The 15,484-nt window shown below is 41.0% G+C and overlaps 1 protein-coding gene across 1 annotated transcript; it reads right to left on the reverse strand.

The window, feature by feature from the left end:
* Positions 1-510: 510 nt before the first annotated feature.
* Positions 511-15,186, reverse strand: slc25a43 (solute carrier family 25 member 43). Its single transcript, XM_077609783.1, has 5 exons — positions 14,789-15,186; positions 12,873-13,114; positions 11,543-11,715; positions 4,675-4,809; positions 511-1,118 (listed from the first exon to the last, which is right to left on the reverse strand). The coding sequence occupies exons 1-5, from the start codon at positions 15,058-15,060 to the stop codon at positions 915-917; spliced, it is 1,026 nt and encodes a 341-aa protein (XP_077465909.1). The 5' UTR covers positions 15,061-15,186; the 3' UTR covers positions 511-914.
* Between the last annotated feature and the right edge of the window lie 298 nt (positions 15,187-15,484).

Genomic DNA, 15,484 nt, shown 5'->3' on the forward strand with positions numbered 1-15,484 from the left:
TCCCTTTACTAATTGTCTGAAAAAAAACATCCATGTGCTGCTATACAAATTTTAGCTGTTCTGATAAAATCAAATGCCATTTGACAGTCAAAGTTTCAATGTCATGTCAGGTGGTCAATCCTGTAGTGCAGGGGTCCCCAAACCGGTCCTTGGGGGCCGCTGTGGGTGCATGTTTTTGTTCCAACCGATCCAGCACAGACATTTTGGCCAATGAGATTTCTGCAGAAAACAAGAAGCACCTGACTGCAATCCACTGATTGCACTTGTAGGACACCAGATTGGTGAAAAAAGGTGTCCTTTTCTGGGTTGGAACGAAAACCCGCACCCACTACTGCCCTTTGTGGAATAGTTTGGACAACCCTGCTGTAGTGCATAAAGGTCACCGCATCTGTTACACTACTTTGGCTGTCATTCGTCAATTTTGCGCATGTTGAAAATTAAATAACTGAATCAGCTGACCACACACATGCGTCACTCACACTACTTTTACATGAAGCCACAGAAAAAAAGTAACTTTTTATGAACTGTTTATTGATTCAATCAGAATCAATGCAAAAAAAGTCAAATACAAAAGAGCATCTATCAAAACATAGTTTCAAATATTCAAGCATCAATTTACAGAAATAAAGCTGTTTTGTGAATTAATATTAAGGCACGTAATGGTTTCGAAGAGTCCTTTATGGCAGCTAAATTAAACAGCCATTCACAGTGCTACCCCTCTAATCTAATTTGAGTGGAACAGATGAATTAATATTCCCTATCAAAATGGGTTAGATATCTATCGCTGTTAATGCAGTGCAGGTTAAATCAAACAAGAATACACGCAAAATGTGTTAATGGGTAAATAACTTAAAAGCTGTGTAAAAATGTAAATAAATAAATAGAGATAGGTCCATTTTGAAATATGACGTGCATCACCAACGGTTTCCGATGTCGGCGCGAAAGCTCCTGTTCCTCAGGTAGCAATTGACTTCTTGGAGTTCGGCCGGGCCCAGGCTCTGATCCACGCCGGGTGCCGGCGTGTAGCTCAACGGCGATACGATGTAACCATTGCGGTACAGGCAAAGCTGCTTGCACAACTCGAAGCAGGCAAAGAGGAGTCCAAAGTAAGGTACAATCTGGAAAATGGCACAATTCACAATTTAGTCCGGAGAGAAACAAAGCAATTACAAAAAATATATATGGAAGTACATCTGTGCCGTAGTATTCTCAGCCAAAGTTTAACATTTTTAATGGATTTTTATGATAAGTTATACATAGAGACAGGGTAAAAAAAAAAGCTTGAGCCTAGGTCACAGGGTGGGGTGCTGTCGCCTATCTCAGCCAACTATGGGCACCAGGCAGGGAACAGCCTGAATTGGTGGCCAGCCAATTGCAGGGCACAATGAGACAGACAGCCTTTTACGCTCATATTCATACCAAATTTAGAGTGTTCAACCAGCCTCTCCCTGCATTTTTGGGGGATGTGGGAGGAAACCAGAGTACCCGGAGAAAACCCACACAAGCCCGGGGAGAGAACATGCAAACTCCACACTAGGGATCGAACCCTCGATCTCAGAACGCTGACACCAGGTCGGCCCATGACGGAGATTGTGCAAAAAAAATGGATGTAAACAAAAAATAAACAGACAAAACAGTTTGAATCAAAGTTCAAACCCTCATCATCCAGGGAGAGATAGACTTTTTGGGCCAAAAAATGAACTGGTCCGGACCACATGAGTGAGCTCTTGTTGGCATGAATGTGGCCCGCGAAAGAAACCAAACAACCCTGATAGAGCTCTGAAATCTACTATACAAAAACAGTAAAACGGAGATGCAGCGACTGCAGTTGTAGATACCCCAGGTATATCCAGAGGCAGAAGGAAAGCACAGTCGCACGCTAATTACGAATGCCTCGAAGTATGGAATTTTCAGGTTACGAAATCTTTTGAGATGCAAATGAGTGCCTCAAGATACGAAACCAAGATTCAAGTTACGAAAACGTCTCTACATTTCCTGTATCCGTTATTTTATTTTGAAATTGTCACGGATGCATTGATTCTTGCTTGACAATTTCACGACACTCTACTGGGCTCTCAATGGCTGTCTCACAACAACAACTCTCCATGTTTCAAGATTTTCTTATGTCAATTTGACCACCGTTCGTCATTGTGTGCTTGAACTTATGCTTGGAGCAAGCTGTGGCTGAGTGCCTTCGACGGACTCGCAGTTGAGCCTCAACCTGAACCGCAGCCTGCAGTGGGGAAAATTGTGTCGCGGAGGCAGCCGATGGGCCTGCTGGTCAGTAAGGAGGACATTGAAGAGTTAGTCGAGGGGCACCAAACCAAACTCTCAATGGAGCAGGAGTTAATGCAACGTTTGTCAATACATGAGGAATTCAACAAGAAGGTGGGCGAGGAAACAGCCACCATTCCAACAGCACAAATCAGAACAAAATGGGGGAGAAATTTACAAACTTGGAACACTTTGATCAATTTTGAAGGGTGTATTGGTAGTTTTGTGAGGGCCTTGGATCGAATTAGAGAATTTACATATAAAGTACTGCTCTATTTACGAAATTTTCAATTTACGAAAAACTTTCTGGAACCAATTAATTTCGTAAGTAGAGGTACAACTGTATTTCAGAAGTGCATCTACACAAAGACAAAATCAATATATTTGAACAAGTGATATGTTATATTACATTAGTCATATAGGGGCAGCAAGGTGGAAGAGTGGTTAGTAGATCTGCCTTGCAGGGTTCAACCCGAGGAGTTCTGACCCTTTTTGTGGAGCTTGCATGTTCTCCCCGTAACTGTGTTTTTCCCCGTGAACTTTGGTTTACTCCCACATCCCAAAAACATGCATGCTAGGCTGGTTGAACACGTTAAATTGTCCCTAAGTGTGTCTGCGTATGTATGAGAGAAATGAACAGCTAAAACACAAATATTGGAAATGTATGGGGGACAGTTCGCTATTTTCCAAAGTAGTTAGGCTGCATTTACAGACACTGACTGATTAAATATGATCATGAAAATGCACATCGAGTTTTATGTCTTCACAAACGCAATCCCAGAATCGTCCGTTTGAACTTTTGCATGAAAGCACATGCAGCCACCTTGACATTTAAGCTGAAACCAGAGAACGAAACACACCGTTCCCAGGCTGAGTTTGCCCTAGTGATATCCCTGCTATTAATTACTCACTCCGCATTGATTCTCGTGCGACCCTCTCGCCTGCCTTCCGCCGGACGCATTTCACCTCCTACTTAGGTCACATGCGAGACGGACCTTTCGTGTAAATATGGAGCGAACCAGACTTTCCAAAGGGCTCACATTGACTTGAACCCTAGTATCAGAGTCAAACTTGCGTCGAAGGAAGACAATTAGTTAAAGGAGTGCTTTATTACGGGTGAAGAGGATTGCATGTTAAGGTCATGTGTATTGTATTTTTCATGTTTTGGTAACAACCTGTTTTTTTTTGTAATTTAAGTGATTTGGTGCTGTCAGGAGAGCTGTGAAAAAAATGTGATACAAAATTAGGCTTTTGATTTTTTTTAAACACTTAGAAGGCACTTATTTAATTCATTGGCTACCATTGACAATGCTAGACGTCCAATCCATTTTTGATGGGAAGGGTGAATGAACTCATCCCAGCCAGTCAAAATGGAGAAGGATGATGGAGTAGCACTGAAACATGAGTAGTCTGAGCGAGTTCATTCCGTTTAAGTGACTTGGATCTCTATCATTGTCAATGGAAGGCAACAAGTTAATTTTGGTCAGTTCGCTGTCCATTTAGCCTTCCTGTACACTTCATGTACACTTTGGATCCTTTCTTGTTGGTTTTAGGGCATTTCTTGCAACTTCTGGTTTATTATGCAGTACTGCCTATTGATTTGAGGACATTTCCAGGTGATGTTCTGTTGATTTGGGGTAATTTCCTATTGGTCTGTAGCCTTCTTAGGTCACTTCCTGCAAATGTAGGATAATTTCCTGGCAATTTGCTATTCATTGATCCCTGTCTATTGATTTTGGGGCTTTTTAAAGTTAATTCCAGATTGATGCAGTCTCATCTTTTCAACATCAGAGAAACTACTTAATCTTAACTGTTACATGTCGTTTACGTTAGCGTAGGCTGTCCGCAACTCCCTTAATATCGTGATGAGCCTAATGATGGTTAAATGGGTCAGAAATGCATGATTAAAAAAGTGTGGGTATTGAGGTGGGCACATTGCGACGAGACATTGTTCAGGAACGAAAGAAACTAACAGACTGGATAAATTCTTTCTCTCAGGCGATCTACTAACAGTACTCTGAAGATCGACGCAACGAGCACTCCTGCTTTAAGTTGCACTTAGGTATGAGTGTGAGCGTAAACGGTTGTCCGTCTCCTTGTGCCCTACGATTGTCTGGCCACCCACCTGGTGCCCAGAGTTAGTTTGGATAGGCTTCATCACCCCTTTTGTGAGGATAAGCGGTTCAGAAAAATGAAAGAATGAATATTTATTTTGGATTTATTTCCAGATAGTTTTGTACGATGATTTTTAAATGGCATTTCTTATTTTTGTATATCATTTTTATATTTACTTTTATCTATTTCTTCACTCATTATTTATTTTTAAATTCTTAGGCCCGCGAATTGTACGCTTGACAGTTGACACCCCTGCTCCACGCAAATAATAATATCAAGGCGTACCTTTATGGTGTTGGCAGCAAGTCCGCCCCAGAGAGAAAGCACACCCTTATTTTTGACCACCTGCACGAAGCAGTCAGTTACACCGTTGAAATGTACGTCCACGCCGCCATAATGTGGAAGTCGGGAACTCTGCGCCTGCAAGGACGACCACACGTATTAACGTCTCTCCTGCTTCCGGCGAGAAATACCGTAATAATACATGCACGGGTCACAGAGTTAGAGCGCTTCATTTACTGCTCCCATTCTGGAAAATATCCACGTCGTTAACCTTCCCGAACGCAACCGCCAGGAAACGTATGACCTCGTAGCTCTCCCACCGAGGTCGATAACAGCGTGAGAAACAAGTTAGTTTTCATGACGAAGCCGGCAAATGAGTTGGAACATAGTGGAAAAAAAACAAGGACAGAGAAAAGCAATTTAATATAATAGACAATACAGACACTCCTCAACTTACGAACGCAATTGGTTCCGAGCGATTGTTCATAAGTTGAATTTGTTTGTAAGTTGATTTAGTGCTATATTTTGTATTATAATTTATGTTTAAGGCCTATATAAGTATATTGAAGGTTTATATAAGTGCATTTGTATGTTTAAGGCTTGTATAAGTAACACGCATTGGTTTGTACTGAAAAAAAAAACATTTAATAAAATGGAGAGAATATGTACAGTACTGTAGAGAGAGAGATAGATTTATGTATTAGAAACTGGCCAAAAGAAGCGACCTAATGACGATTGCACAGTTTTCTTCTTTTTTTCATCATAAATGATGCAGTAGCACTGTATGGCATCATTCAATTGATTTGCAAACTTTGTGCAACGTTCAATATTTGGGTCCTGCTGCTCGATCTTTCTATTTATAAATGGTACTGAATGTGCAACGCTCACCACTTTCTGACGCGCATCAAGCTTCGTTATTATTGCCACTCGTTTCAAATGAAATGGCTTGCCTCTTCCTTGCAACTCCCTCAATAGAAGCCTTTAGCTTTTTACCAACCATATTCAATATTGGATGCATGAGATATTTAATGATACAAATGAAAAAGGTTCTTTGCACACTGGAGATACATTCACGCACTTCCGCATTGCAACGAAGAAGGTAGATGCTGGGTGAGCTGAGCTCTCACAGCGCCAGGCGTCGGTATTAGCGGCGGAAAGAAGTACTAATCCGAAAAAGACGCGAAATACAAAATTGGACTTGCGAACATTTTTGGACTTAAACGCAATTTGCAGACATGTTCGTATGTACCGTTGTTCGTAAGTTGAATGTTCGTAAGTAGGGGAGCGTCTATATACCTATCTAATAGCCACCTGATTGTGTAGAGCAGGGGTGGCCAAACCGGTCCTTGATGGCTGTTGTGGGTGCAGGTTTTTGTTCCAACCGATCCAGCACAGGAACTTTGACCAATGAGATTTGTGCAGAAAACAAGAAGCACCTGACTGCAATCCACTGATTGCACTTGTAGGACATCAGATTGGTGAAAAGGTGTCCGCTTGATGGGTTGGAATGAAAACCCGCGCCCACTACTGCGCCTTGGTGGAATAGTTTGGACAACCCTGCTGAAGAGGTTCGCTCACTGGACTTCGGTTCGGCGGGCACGGGCTCGATTCCCGCTGGTGGCAGTATGATTGCAAGTGTTAATGGTTGAATGTCTCCCTATCGGCCCTGGGGCTAACTGGCTACCACTCTGGGGCAGGGGTCCCCAAACTTTTTCTCACCGCGGACCGGTAAAGCCCTTCCTATTTTCTCGCGGACCGGCGTATGCGGAGGGCGACAACTTAAGACAGAAGTGTGGAGGTGGAGGAGGCTGTATGTTCCATGGATGACGTCCACGACGGCAAAAAATAAGAAAGTCCCAAACATAAGTGCAATTATTTGTTATGAATATAGTCTTTAGGAGGGCGAGATTGAAAATGTTAATATTTATTTCTCTGATGGACCTTAACCAGGTGGCTCGTGGACCGGTACTGGTCCCCGGCCCGGTGGTTGGGGACCACTGCTCTAGGGTATAGTCTGCCTTTCACTTGAAGTCGGCTGGAATAGCCTCCAGCAACCCCCACAACACTTACGAGGAAGCGCGGTATGGAAGATGAATGAATGAACATATCTAATGGAAAACAAATATGAATAAAAACTAAATTAAGAAAGCTAATTTAGGTTTCTTTTTCTACAGTATTTTCAATTGCTCATCCCCTCAAATGATTAGCAAACACTGAAATAAAGATACAATATACAGCAAGGTGAGTACGTTGTGAAAATATCAATCATAAAAAAATTAAGAGAAAAATATAAAAATAATGATTTCAAAACCAACATCATAATCATAATCAATATTAGTTATAATTAAAAGCAATACTTTTTGTAACAACCTATTTAACAACTTTTTTCCTGCTCGGTATAATCTTTAATTAAATAGATAGACAACAAACAGGAATAAATTTTACATAAATATATTTTTTAATTATTTGTTCATTTGGCAGCCTGGTGCCGAGTGGTTAGCGCGTCAGCCTCACAGTTCTAGGGTCGAAAGTTCGATCCCAGGTGGGTCCTCACTGTGTTGTGTTTGCATGGTCTCCCTGCCCTTGCTCTCCCACATTCCCAAAAATGTAGGGTAGGCTGGTTGAGCACTCCTAATTGCTCCTATTGGTATGAGTGTGTGCACGAATGGTTGTCTGTCTTCTTGTGCCCTGCAATTAGCTGGCCATTGATTTAGCGTGTGTACTCAGTTAACTAGGATAGGCACCGGCACCCCCCGCAACCCTTGTGAGGATAACCGGTTTGGAAAATAAATAAATAATATGTGCATTTGCTGGTTTCCACTCAAATGGATTGGACCTCTAATGACAACACAATTGAAACAAAACATTTTTTATATTTTAAAGCAGCCTGGAGGAGTTAGCGCGTTGGCATCAGTGTCTTGGGGTCAAGGATTTGATCGCAGGTTGCTCCTGTATGGAGTTTGCATGTTCACCCTGGGATTTCGTGGGTTTTCTCCGGCTTCTCTAGTTCCCTACCACATCCCAAAAACATCCAGGGGAGGCTGGTTGAACACTCTAAATTGCCCCTAGGTATCAGTGAGAGCATGAATGGTTGTCCGTCTCCTTGTGCCCTGCGATTGACTGGCCACCAAATGAGGATTTACCCCTGGGGCCCATAGTAAGCTAGGATAAACCCCAGAACCTCTCACGACCCTCGTTAGGATAAGCCAGGGGTGGAGAGTCCCTATCCAGTCCATTTTCCATGTCTCACTCCACCTGAATCAAATAATCGGGATCGGCATGAAGCTTCTGGACAGCTTGCCAATGAATTGATCATTTAATTCAGGTGTGGTAGAGGGAGATATGGAAAACAGATTGGATAGGCGCGCTCGAGGTCCGGACTTGACCACCACTGGGTTAAGTGGTTCGGAAAATGAATGAATGAATGAATAAATTAACAATATTTTAAATGTACTCATGTTTTTCTCCAATGCTTTAAATAGGTTTGTTATCTCTTTTGCCTACCATTGACAGTGCACAATGTCCAATGGATTTGCAGTGACAATTCATGCCTCCCATTTCAAATGGATCGGATGTCTACTGGTGTAAAATCTCATAACAATTCGAAATATTATTAGGAGCACTGGGGTGTGTTTCAAAGTCATACAGCTGATAGACAGTGTCTATCTTTAGACGTTTTATCCAAAGCTTCTACTTCGGCATTCCCAGCTGCCACCCGCCAATAATATCGTACACACTTGGAAGCAAATTGAGTACGGTGTGCCAGGAGCTGCCATTGTTACGGTGTGTCCTTGAAAACCTCAAACCCAAGATAGTTTTGTCTCCCTTCATCGGCTACAGGTTAGACAAACCATGAAAGGCACTGAAACATAATCATTTAGTAGTGATATTCTGTAAATTTGTGTTCCTTCATGGAAGTAAACTCCCCGGAGTTGACAGTTGGGTAACTCGGCGGAGTCATTATCTGGTGATATCATTAATATTCTATTTTGATGTTGTGTACAGTAATCCCTTGATTATCGCGGTTAATGGAGACCAGACATTGCAGCGACAAACGAAAAACCGAGAAGTAGGGTCACCCCTATTTAGTATATATATTTTTTTAAACTTTAGTGGTGAGTCCTAGTCGCAAGTGGAGGACAGGGGAGTGGCTTCCACTTGCAAATTTCAGCGTAGATTTTCCCATATTCATAAACTTTAAAAAATGTATTGATCTCTTTTTTTTACTTCAGTGCTGAGTTCTAGTAGCAAGCGGAGGACAGGGTAGAGGCTTCCGCTTGCGAATTCCAGTGTGGAGTCTCCCATTTTTATGAACTTACAAAAACAAATTCTCCCAGAAAATAAACCGCGATGGAGTAAAACCGCGATTCTTGAAGCCAGAATATTCGAGGGATTACTGTATATGTAATTTCTTAAATTAGTGAGGCGGGAAAAGGAACAAATACACATTTAAAATATTACACACTTACAGCAACGACAAGAGCAATGAGTTTCATGTGTTCTTTTATTATTATTCAAAACATACATAATACATTATAAAGCAGAAATATTAACACAAAATAAATAATAACAGCCGCCTCGTGGTGTAGAGGTTCACTCACCTGACTTCGCTGTGGGCAGGCACGGGCTAAATTCTCGCTGGTGACGGTATGATTGTCAAGGCATATGGTCGTTTTCACTCTCCATGTGTCATACGGCTGACTGGCTACCAGTCTAGGATGTAGTCTGCCTTTCGCCCAAAGTCAGCTGGGTTAGGCTCCAGCAACCCCACAACCCTTTCGAGGATGCGCGGAATGTAACATGATATGATTTATTCATTCATTCAAGACCTACATACATAAAAAAGTACACTATGTCTCATCTCATTTTCTGAACCGCTTTATCCTCACTAGGGTCGCAGGGAGTGCTGGAGCCTATCCCAGCTGACGGGGGACACCCTGAATCGGTAGCCAACTGATCGCAGTGGATGAAGAAACAGACAATCATCCACGCTCACACTCATACCTAACGGCAATTTGGAGTATCCAATCAGCCAACATTGCATGTCTTAGAAATGTGGGAGGAAACCAGAATACCCGGAGAAAACCCAAGCAGGCCCGGGGAGAACATGCAAACACCACACAGATGGACCGACCTGGATTTGAACCCAGGTCACACACCGAGTCCGATGCGCTAACCACTTATTCGCCCACTACAATATGCCATAAATTTGATTTTTTAAAATTGTTTTAAATTAAATAACATACTGATTGGAAATTTGGCCTGTGATAATCCTTTGGGGACATGGAGGCAATACGCATGCTCAGTAGAGCTTCAGAGAACAATTTGACAGGGACCTGAATATGACAGAACACCGGTGGTTCCCAAATCATCGGCAATGACTCCCTCTGGTGGTTATTTTGTCAAGTGTTCTGAATCATTTTAAATTGATTTGTGCAGTGTACGACTGATTGTTGTCCTATGTAAAGACTCTCCCACCTCAGCTGTATATGTCTACAGTTCATGCAGAGTGATCATGGGCCTCTTGGCAGCACCTTTGATCAATCTTCTCCTTGTTTGAGGTGAAAGTTTAGAGTGACGGCCAGGTCTTGGTAGATTTGCAGAGGTCCGATACTTCTTCCATTTCAATATGATTGCTTGCACAGTGTTCCTTGAGATGTTTAAAGCTTGGTAAATCTTTTTTTTGTATCCAAATCCAGCTTAAAACTTCTCCACAACAGTATCTAGGAAACGGCCCGTGTGTTCCTTGGTCTTCATGGTCTTCTCTGCACTTGAAAACACAACCCTGAGACTATCACAGAGCAGGTGCATTTATCCGAAGACATGAATTCACACAGGTGGCTTCTACTTATCATCACCATCAGTCAACATTGGATCATTCAGAGATCCTCACTGAACTTCTGGAGTGAGTTTGCTGCACTCATAGTGAAGGGTGTGACTAATATTGCATGCCAAACTTCTTAGTACCGTATTTTCCAGACTATAAGTGACACATTTTTTAAATTAGTTTGGATGGGCCTGCCACTCACTCTGACTGTCAACAGCTTGTTATATTATGTTTTTTTTAGGTCCTAGTTATGCAAAATCTGTTTATATGTTATATTAACAGGTGCTTATTTTGTGTGTTGTTCCCTATTTTTCATTACTTTAACATATATTGTTGTATATAACTTCATACCCCAGTGCATCTTATATATTTTTTCCTCTTTTTTGTGCATTCTTTAGCTCGTGCGACTTATACTACTCAGGTGCGATTTATAGTCCAGAAAATACGGTATTTTATTTGTTATAAAAGTTTAAAATATCCAATAAATTTCGTTCCACTTCACAATTGAGCCCCACTTGTAGTTGATTCTTTTAAAAAAATGTTGTATTTTATATCTCTGTTTGAAGACCGAAATGTAGCAAAAGATTGAAAAACTCAAGGAGGAGCTCGTTATAACAAAAGGTAATCAAATATTTGTTGGGACTTGTTTAAAATAGATTATGGTAAAAAACTGTATATTGCTCTTTGTATAATTGTGTTAAATGTGCCAATTTGATTTTAAAAGCACAAAAAAACGGTAATCTAAAGAGAACAATCCATTGATTTGCCAATTTACAAAATTAAAAGGTGTAAAAAATATATATAAATATGGGAGTGGGACTAATTTGGACTGGGAGTGGGAAGGGATTAGCAGTCATTGTGTGTGACACACAATGGGATTTACTTTTTGACTCAGAGTCGAATGGGAAATTTTCTCTGGGATCAGGATGGAAGATCCACTGCCCATTCATGCTCTATTGTGTCCTTTAATATTTTCACCGTAGTTGCAGTGCCATTTTTGGTCTTTTTTATACTTCAAAACAGGAACAGGAGATGGTAACTTACTTGCATTTTGCGTTTAACAGTCTCAAATGGGTAGGAGAGCGTTTGTGCCACGGCTGCCGCCAAGCAGCCGTTGATGAAGTTTTGCAGAGGAGATAAGCGGAAAGGGGGCTCCAGCCACACTCTGTCCACATTGGTGTAGACCAGGTAGCATCCCAGGGAGAAGGGAAAAGCACCTAGGAACAAGTATAAAAATTTAAATAATATTCAAAATAAAGGCCCAATAGAAAAGTGGCTAGTGCATCAGCCTCACAGTCCTGGGGTCGATCCCAGGTGGTCCTCACTGTATGTTTGCATATTCTCCCTGGGTTTGGGTGAGTTTTCTCCGGGTACACCAGTTTCCTCCCACATTCAAAACACATGCTTGGTAGGCCGCTTGAACACTATAAATTGCTCCTATGAGTATGTACGAGTGCGAATGGTTGTCCGTCTCCTTGTGCCCTGCAATTGGCTGGCCACCAATTGAGAGTGCCTATAGTGGTTTGGGATAGGCTTCAGCACCCCTCAGTGCCCCTTGTGAGAAAAGGCGGTTCAGTACAGCTGGGTGTTATAACAAAAAATGTTATCACAATAAAATAAATTATCAGTCTATGTTGATTGGATTGGATAACTTTATCCATCCTGTATTCGGGAAATTTCGTTGTCACAGTAGCAAGGGGGTGAGGATGCAGAAATAGGAAAGGCATTTTAGACATAAATAGATAGGTAATAAGTGGGTTAATAAATAAATACATGAATAAATATATAAATAAATAAGCGTGTTGCTGAAATATATATATATATATATATATATATATATATATATATATATATATATATATATATATATATATATATACACACACACACACACACACATACATACACATACATATATATAAGCACACATATACATACATATAGATGTACATGATAATTACCACGATAACTATCACATCTTTTTTCCTGTCAAATTTGAAACTTCTGCCAATTAATATATTGCTTTCCTCCTTATTGAATTATAAAAGTTTGAATTTGATTTATTTAATAAGCGAGAGCACATATTAATGAACATATTCATATACATGTTAATGAACATATATATGTAAATAAGTAAGATTGTAGCCGAGGGCTAACTTCCATCTTTTGTCCCTTGTGCATCTTGAAGGTAAATGATGACACATACATACACACACACCCTAACTTTATAAGAAAAGAGAATATAAAATATGAAGATTTGAGTATTGTTGTTGTTCTGTTGTGCAATAAAAATAAGACATCTCCCTCCTTACATTATGAAAAGTAAAAAATAATACAGTAGTTGTCGTTTCAACCGGGCAGCCCTGACACGTACCCAAGACGGTGAGTGAGAATCCCCTGTAGAGGGCTGGCAGGCCTTCGGAGCTTTGGATCTTGGCCAGCGTGCGCAGTACGCCCACGTACGAAGGTTCCCTGCAGTTCTGGGCGATCAGCCTGGTTTCGGCCACCTCTAGAGGGTACGTGAGCAGGGCGGCGGCCACGCCGGCTAGCCCGCCCGCCATGATGGCCCTCGCCTGGGAGATGACACCCACTTGGTCTACATGAAGGTGGACGATCCTGAACACAAATGCAGGATTCTAAACTCTAAAAGCAAGGGTGTCCAAACTATAGCCCACACCAAAGGACAAAAATATAATTCAATATGGGCTGCACAAGAAGCTTTGGATTCAGCCCACACTTTTCATCAATAACACTAGGTTGAGTTAGCAAGGCCTGACATGTTGAAACTATTGTCGAAAACTGTGTAGAACTTTTCATTCATGTAGAGCAGTGATTCCGAGCCACTTGTGCGATGGTGAGGTGTGCCGCGGCAAATTACCTACCAAGATGTCTAACATTATAATATTCCGAGAGAAGTGTTGTAATATTACGAGATTAAAGTTGTTTTTGTGGCTTTATTTTTAATTTAAATGTTGTTTGGTACCACAGAAATCAACTCTTGGCGGCGTAAAATTTGTGTGACCACAAAACTGCTTTTCCCGTCATATTAAGAGATAAACTTTGGAGAAAAAAGTCATAAAATTGCGAGAACAAAATTACTTATTTCTACATCACGTGAACCAGAAGTTCTTTGGGGTCCGTGGTTTTAAACTGTTGGTGAAGTAAGGTGGTGGGAAAATTTTGATATTGAAATACTTTTTTTGTGGTTCCAGAATTAATTTTGCAAGTTGCCCAAGCCTGGGGAGAACATGTGAACTCCACACAGGTGGACCGACCTGGATTTGAACCCAGGACCCCAGAGCTGTGAGGCCGACGTGCTAACCACCCAAGCTGCCGGGCCGCCCGCCCGCCAACATTCTAACGGAAAAAAAACAATAAATACATATATAAATTGAGAACCCTAGAAATGTTAGCAATTGACAGGCTGGTGTTACATGCAGGTCAGTGTATATTTATCATCCCGTGGCCGCTGGTACATCACGTTTTGCCCGATAGTAACCTAACATAGGAGTTCTAAATTTATACCCTTAGGGAAGGCTACAACGACAATAACAAGACTGATGCATTCTAAAACGCCATTCCTGAAATAGCTAATTACCGCTATTTTTTTTGTTTTGACGATAATTAACTTTGTCAAATTAGATCACTAAGCAAGAGACTGCAAATATTGTTGTCATATTCACGATTTATCGCCCCTCCTCCCTGCGAGTCAGCGCTAAGGGTACGACAGTTTTCAACGATGCAATATCGACTGAGAAAATAAAGGCTGCCTATTGGCTAGAAAAAGATCAGGTGCTCTCAGAATACAGGAAGTAGATCATTAAAAAAATACATTTACGAAAAATAAATGTATTTAATACATTTAGATACAATTTTTGTTTTCAGCAAAACCTTTTTCTCAAATGTCGAGAGTATAAACTACTGACTTTTGGATCTGTTCGCCATATAATCTTGCAACACCGACGACACATCGTCTGAGAAAATAAAGCCTCATGATTGGCTTAAAATGACGGGACTTTGAAAAACAGGAAGTAGATGATAGCGTCAAAACAAACTACACTACTGCTGCTGCTACAAAAAAATCGTCTATTATTTATATGGACACACATTTCGTTGTAGTATGCACTTATTGAGTATTAATAATTCAACATGCTCACTTTTGGCACAGCTCACCACACAAACTTTTAAATCCAACCTCACAACTTTAAGATGATTTGAAAAAAATGCCTCCAATGTCAATAAAATGACATAAGGTTTCTAATTAAAGGGCTTTAAAATATATACACTTACTTTCTATAGGTACTCAAGTGGACTGCCGTGTAGGGAAACAAACGAAGACAAGAGGCGAGGTTTCCTTTCCAAAAACCTTTGAGTCCCTCATTTTGGTAGATGAGGAGAAAAGTCTGCCCGAATCCTTTTTTGCAGTGAAATGTTCCCACCTGACTTTTAATCTTCACCACTTCCAGGGGCGACGTAGCGCTTTTACTAAATATTCCCGAAAAAGCGACGCATGAGAAGCTTTGCCAACTGGTTAGTCTGTTGTCCCTTTTAACCGAGCCCATCACCGTTTGTCCTTAAAAGACGACGCCCAAAATCATTTAAGTCGTTCGGACACGCTGTTTACGCTCATATTTTATTTGTGGAGGAGAATGACGTCACCCGCACAAAGGCGGAAGTGACATTGAGGCTACGCCAAAGGCCGCCCTGCCGTCCTCCCTAAATTTCATTTTCTTAAAAAAGAAAACTGGCAATAATTCAATTAGCGTTCTGTATGTGGGGCGTAAAAATCCATTGAAGGGAGAAAAAAAATCTCGTAATTTATTGGAGCTAACATGCTACTAGTAGTATACCATTTATTGACGTTTCCTCTTTTGTCGCCTCCCAATGTCGTCACTGTGCGACACAGTTCAACAGTTAAATTCCATTTTCCAACAGTAAAAACGATCATTAACCATTGAAGATACATTAAGAATTAATACAAATTTT

Source organism: Stigmatopora argus, chromosome 9, assembly GCF_051989625.1.
Source record: "Stigmatopora argus isolate UIUO_Sarg chromosome 9, RoL_Sarg_1.0, whole genome shotgun sequence".
NCBI lineage: Eukaryota > Metazoa > Chordata > Actinopteri > Syngnathiformes > Syngnathidae > Stigmatopora > Stigmatopora argus.

Excerpts from the sequence above, each read along its gene's own strand:
- slc25a43 (XM_077609783.1), bottom strand. The coding sequence starts at position 15,060 with ATGGGCTCGGTTAAAAGGGACAACAGACTAACCAGTTGGCAAAGCTTC. Across the intron at positions 11,716-12,872 it reads ATTCTCACTCACCGTCTTGG|GTGCTTTTCCCTTCTCCCTG; the intron begins GTACGTGTCAGG and ends ACTTGTTCCTAG. Across the intron at positions 4,810-11,542 it reads CTGTTAAACGCAAAATGCAA|GCGCAGAGTTCCCGACTTCC; the intron begins GTAAGTTACCAT and ends TCGTCCTTGCAG.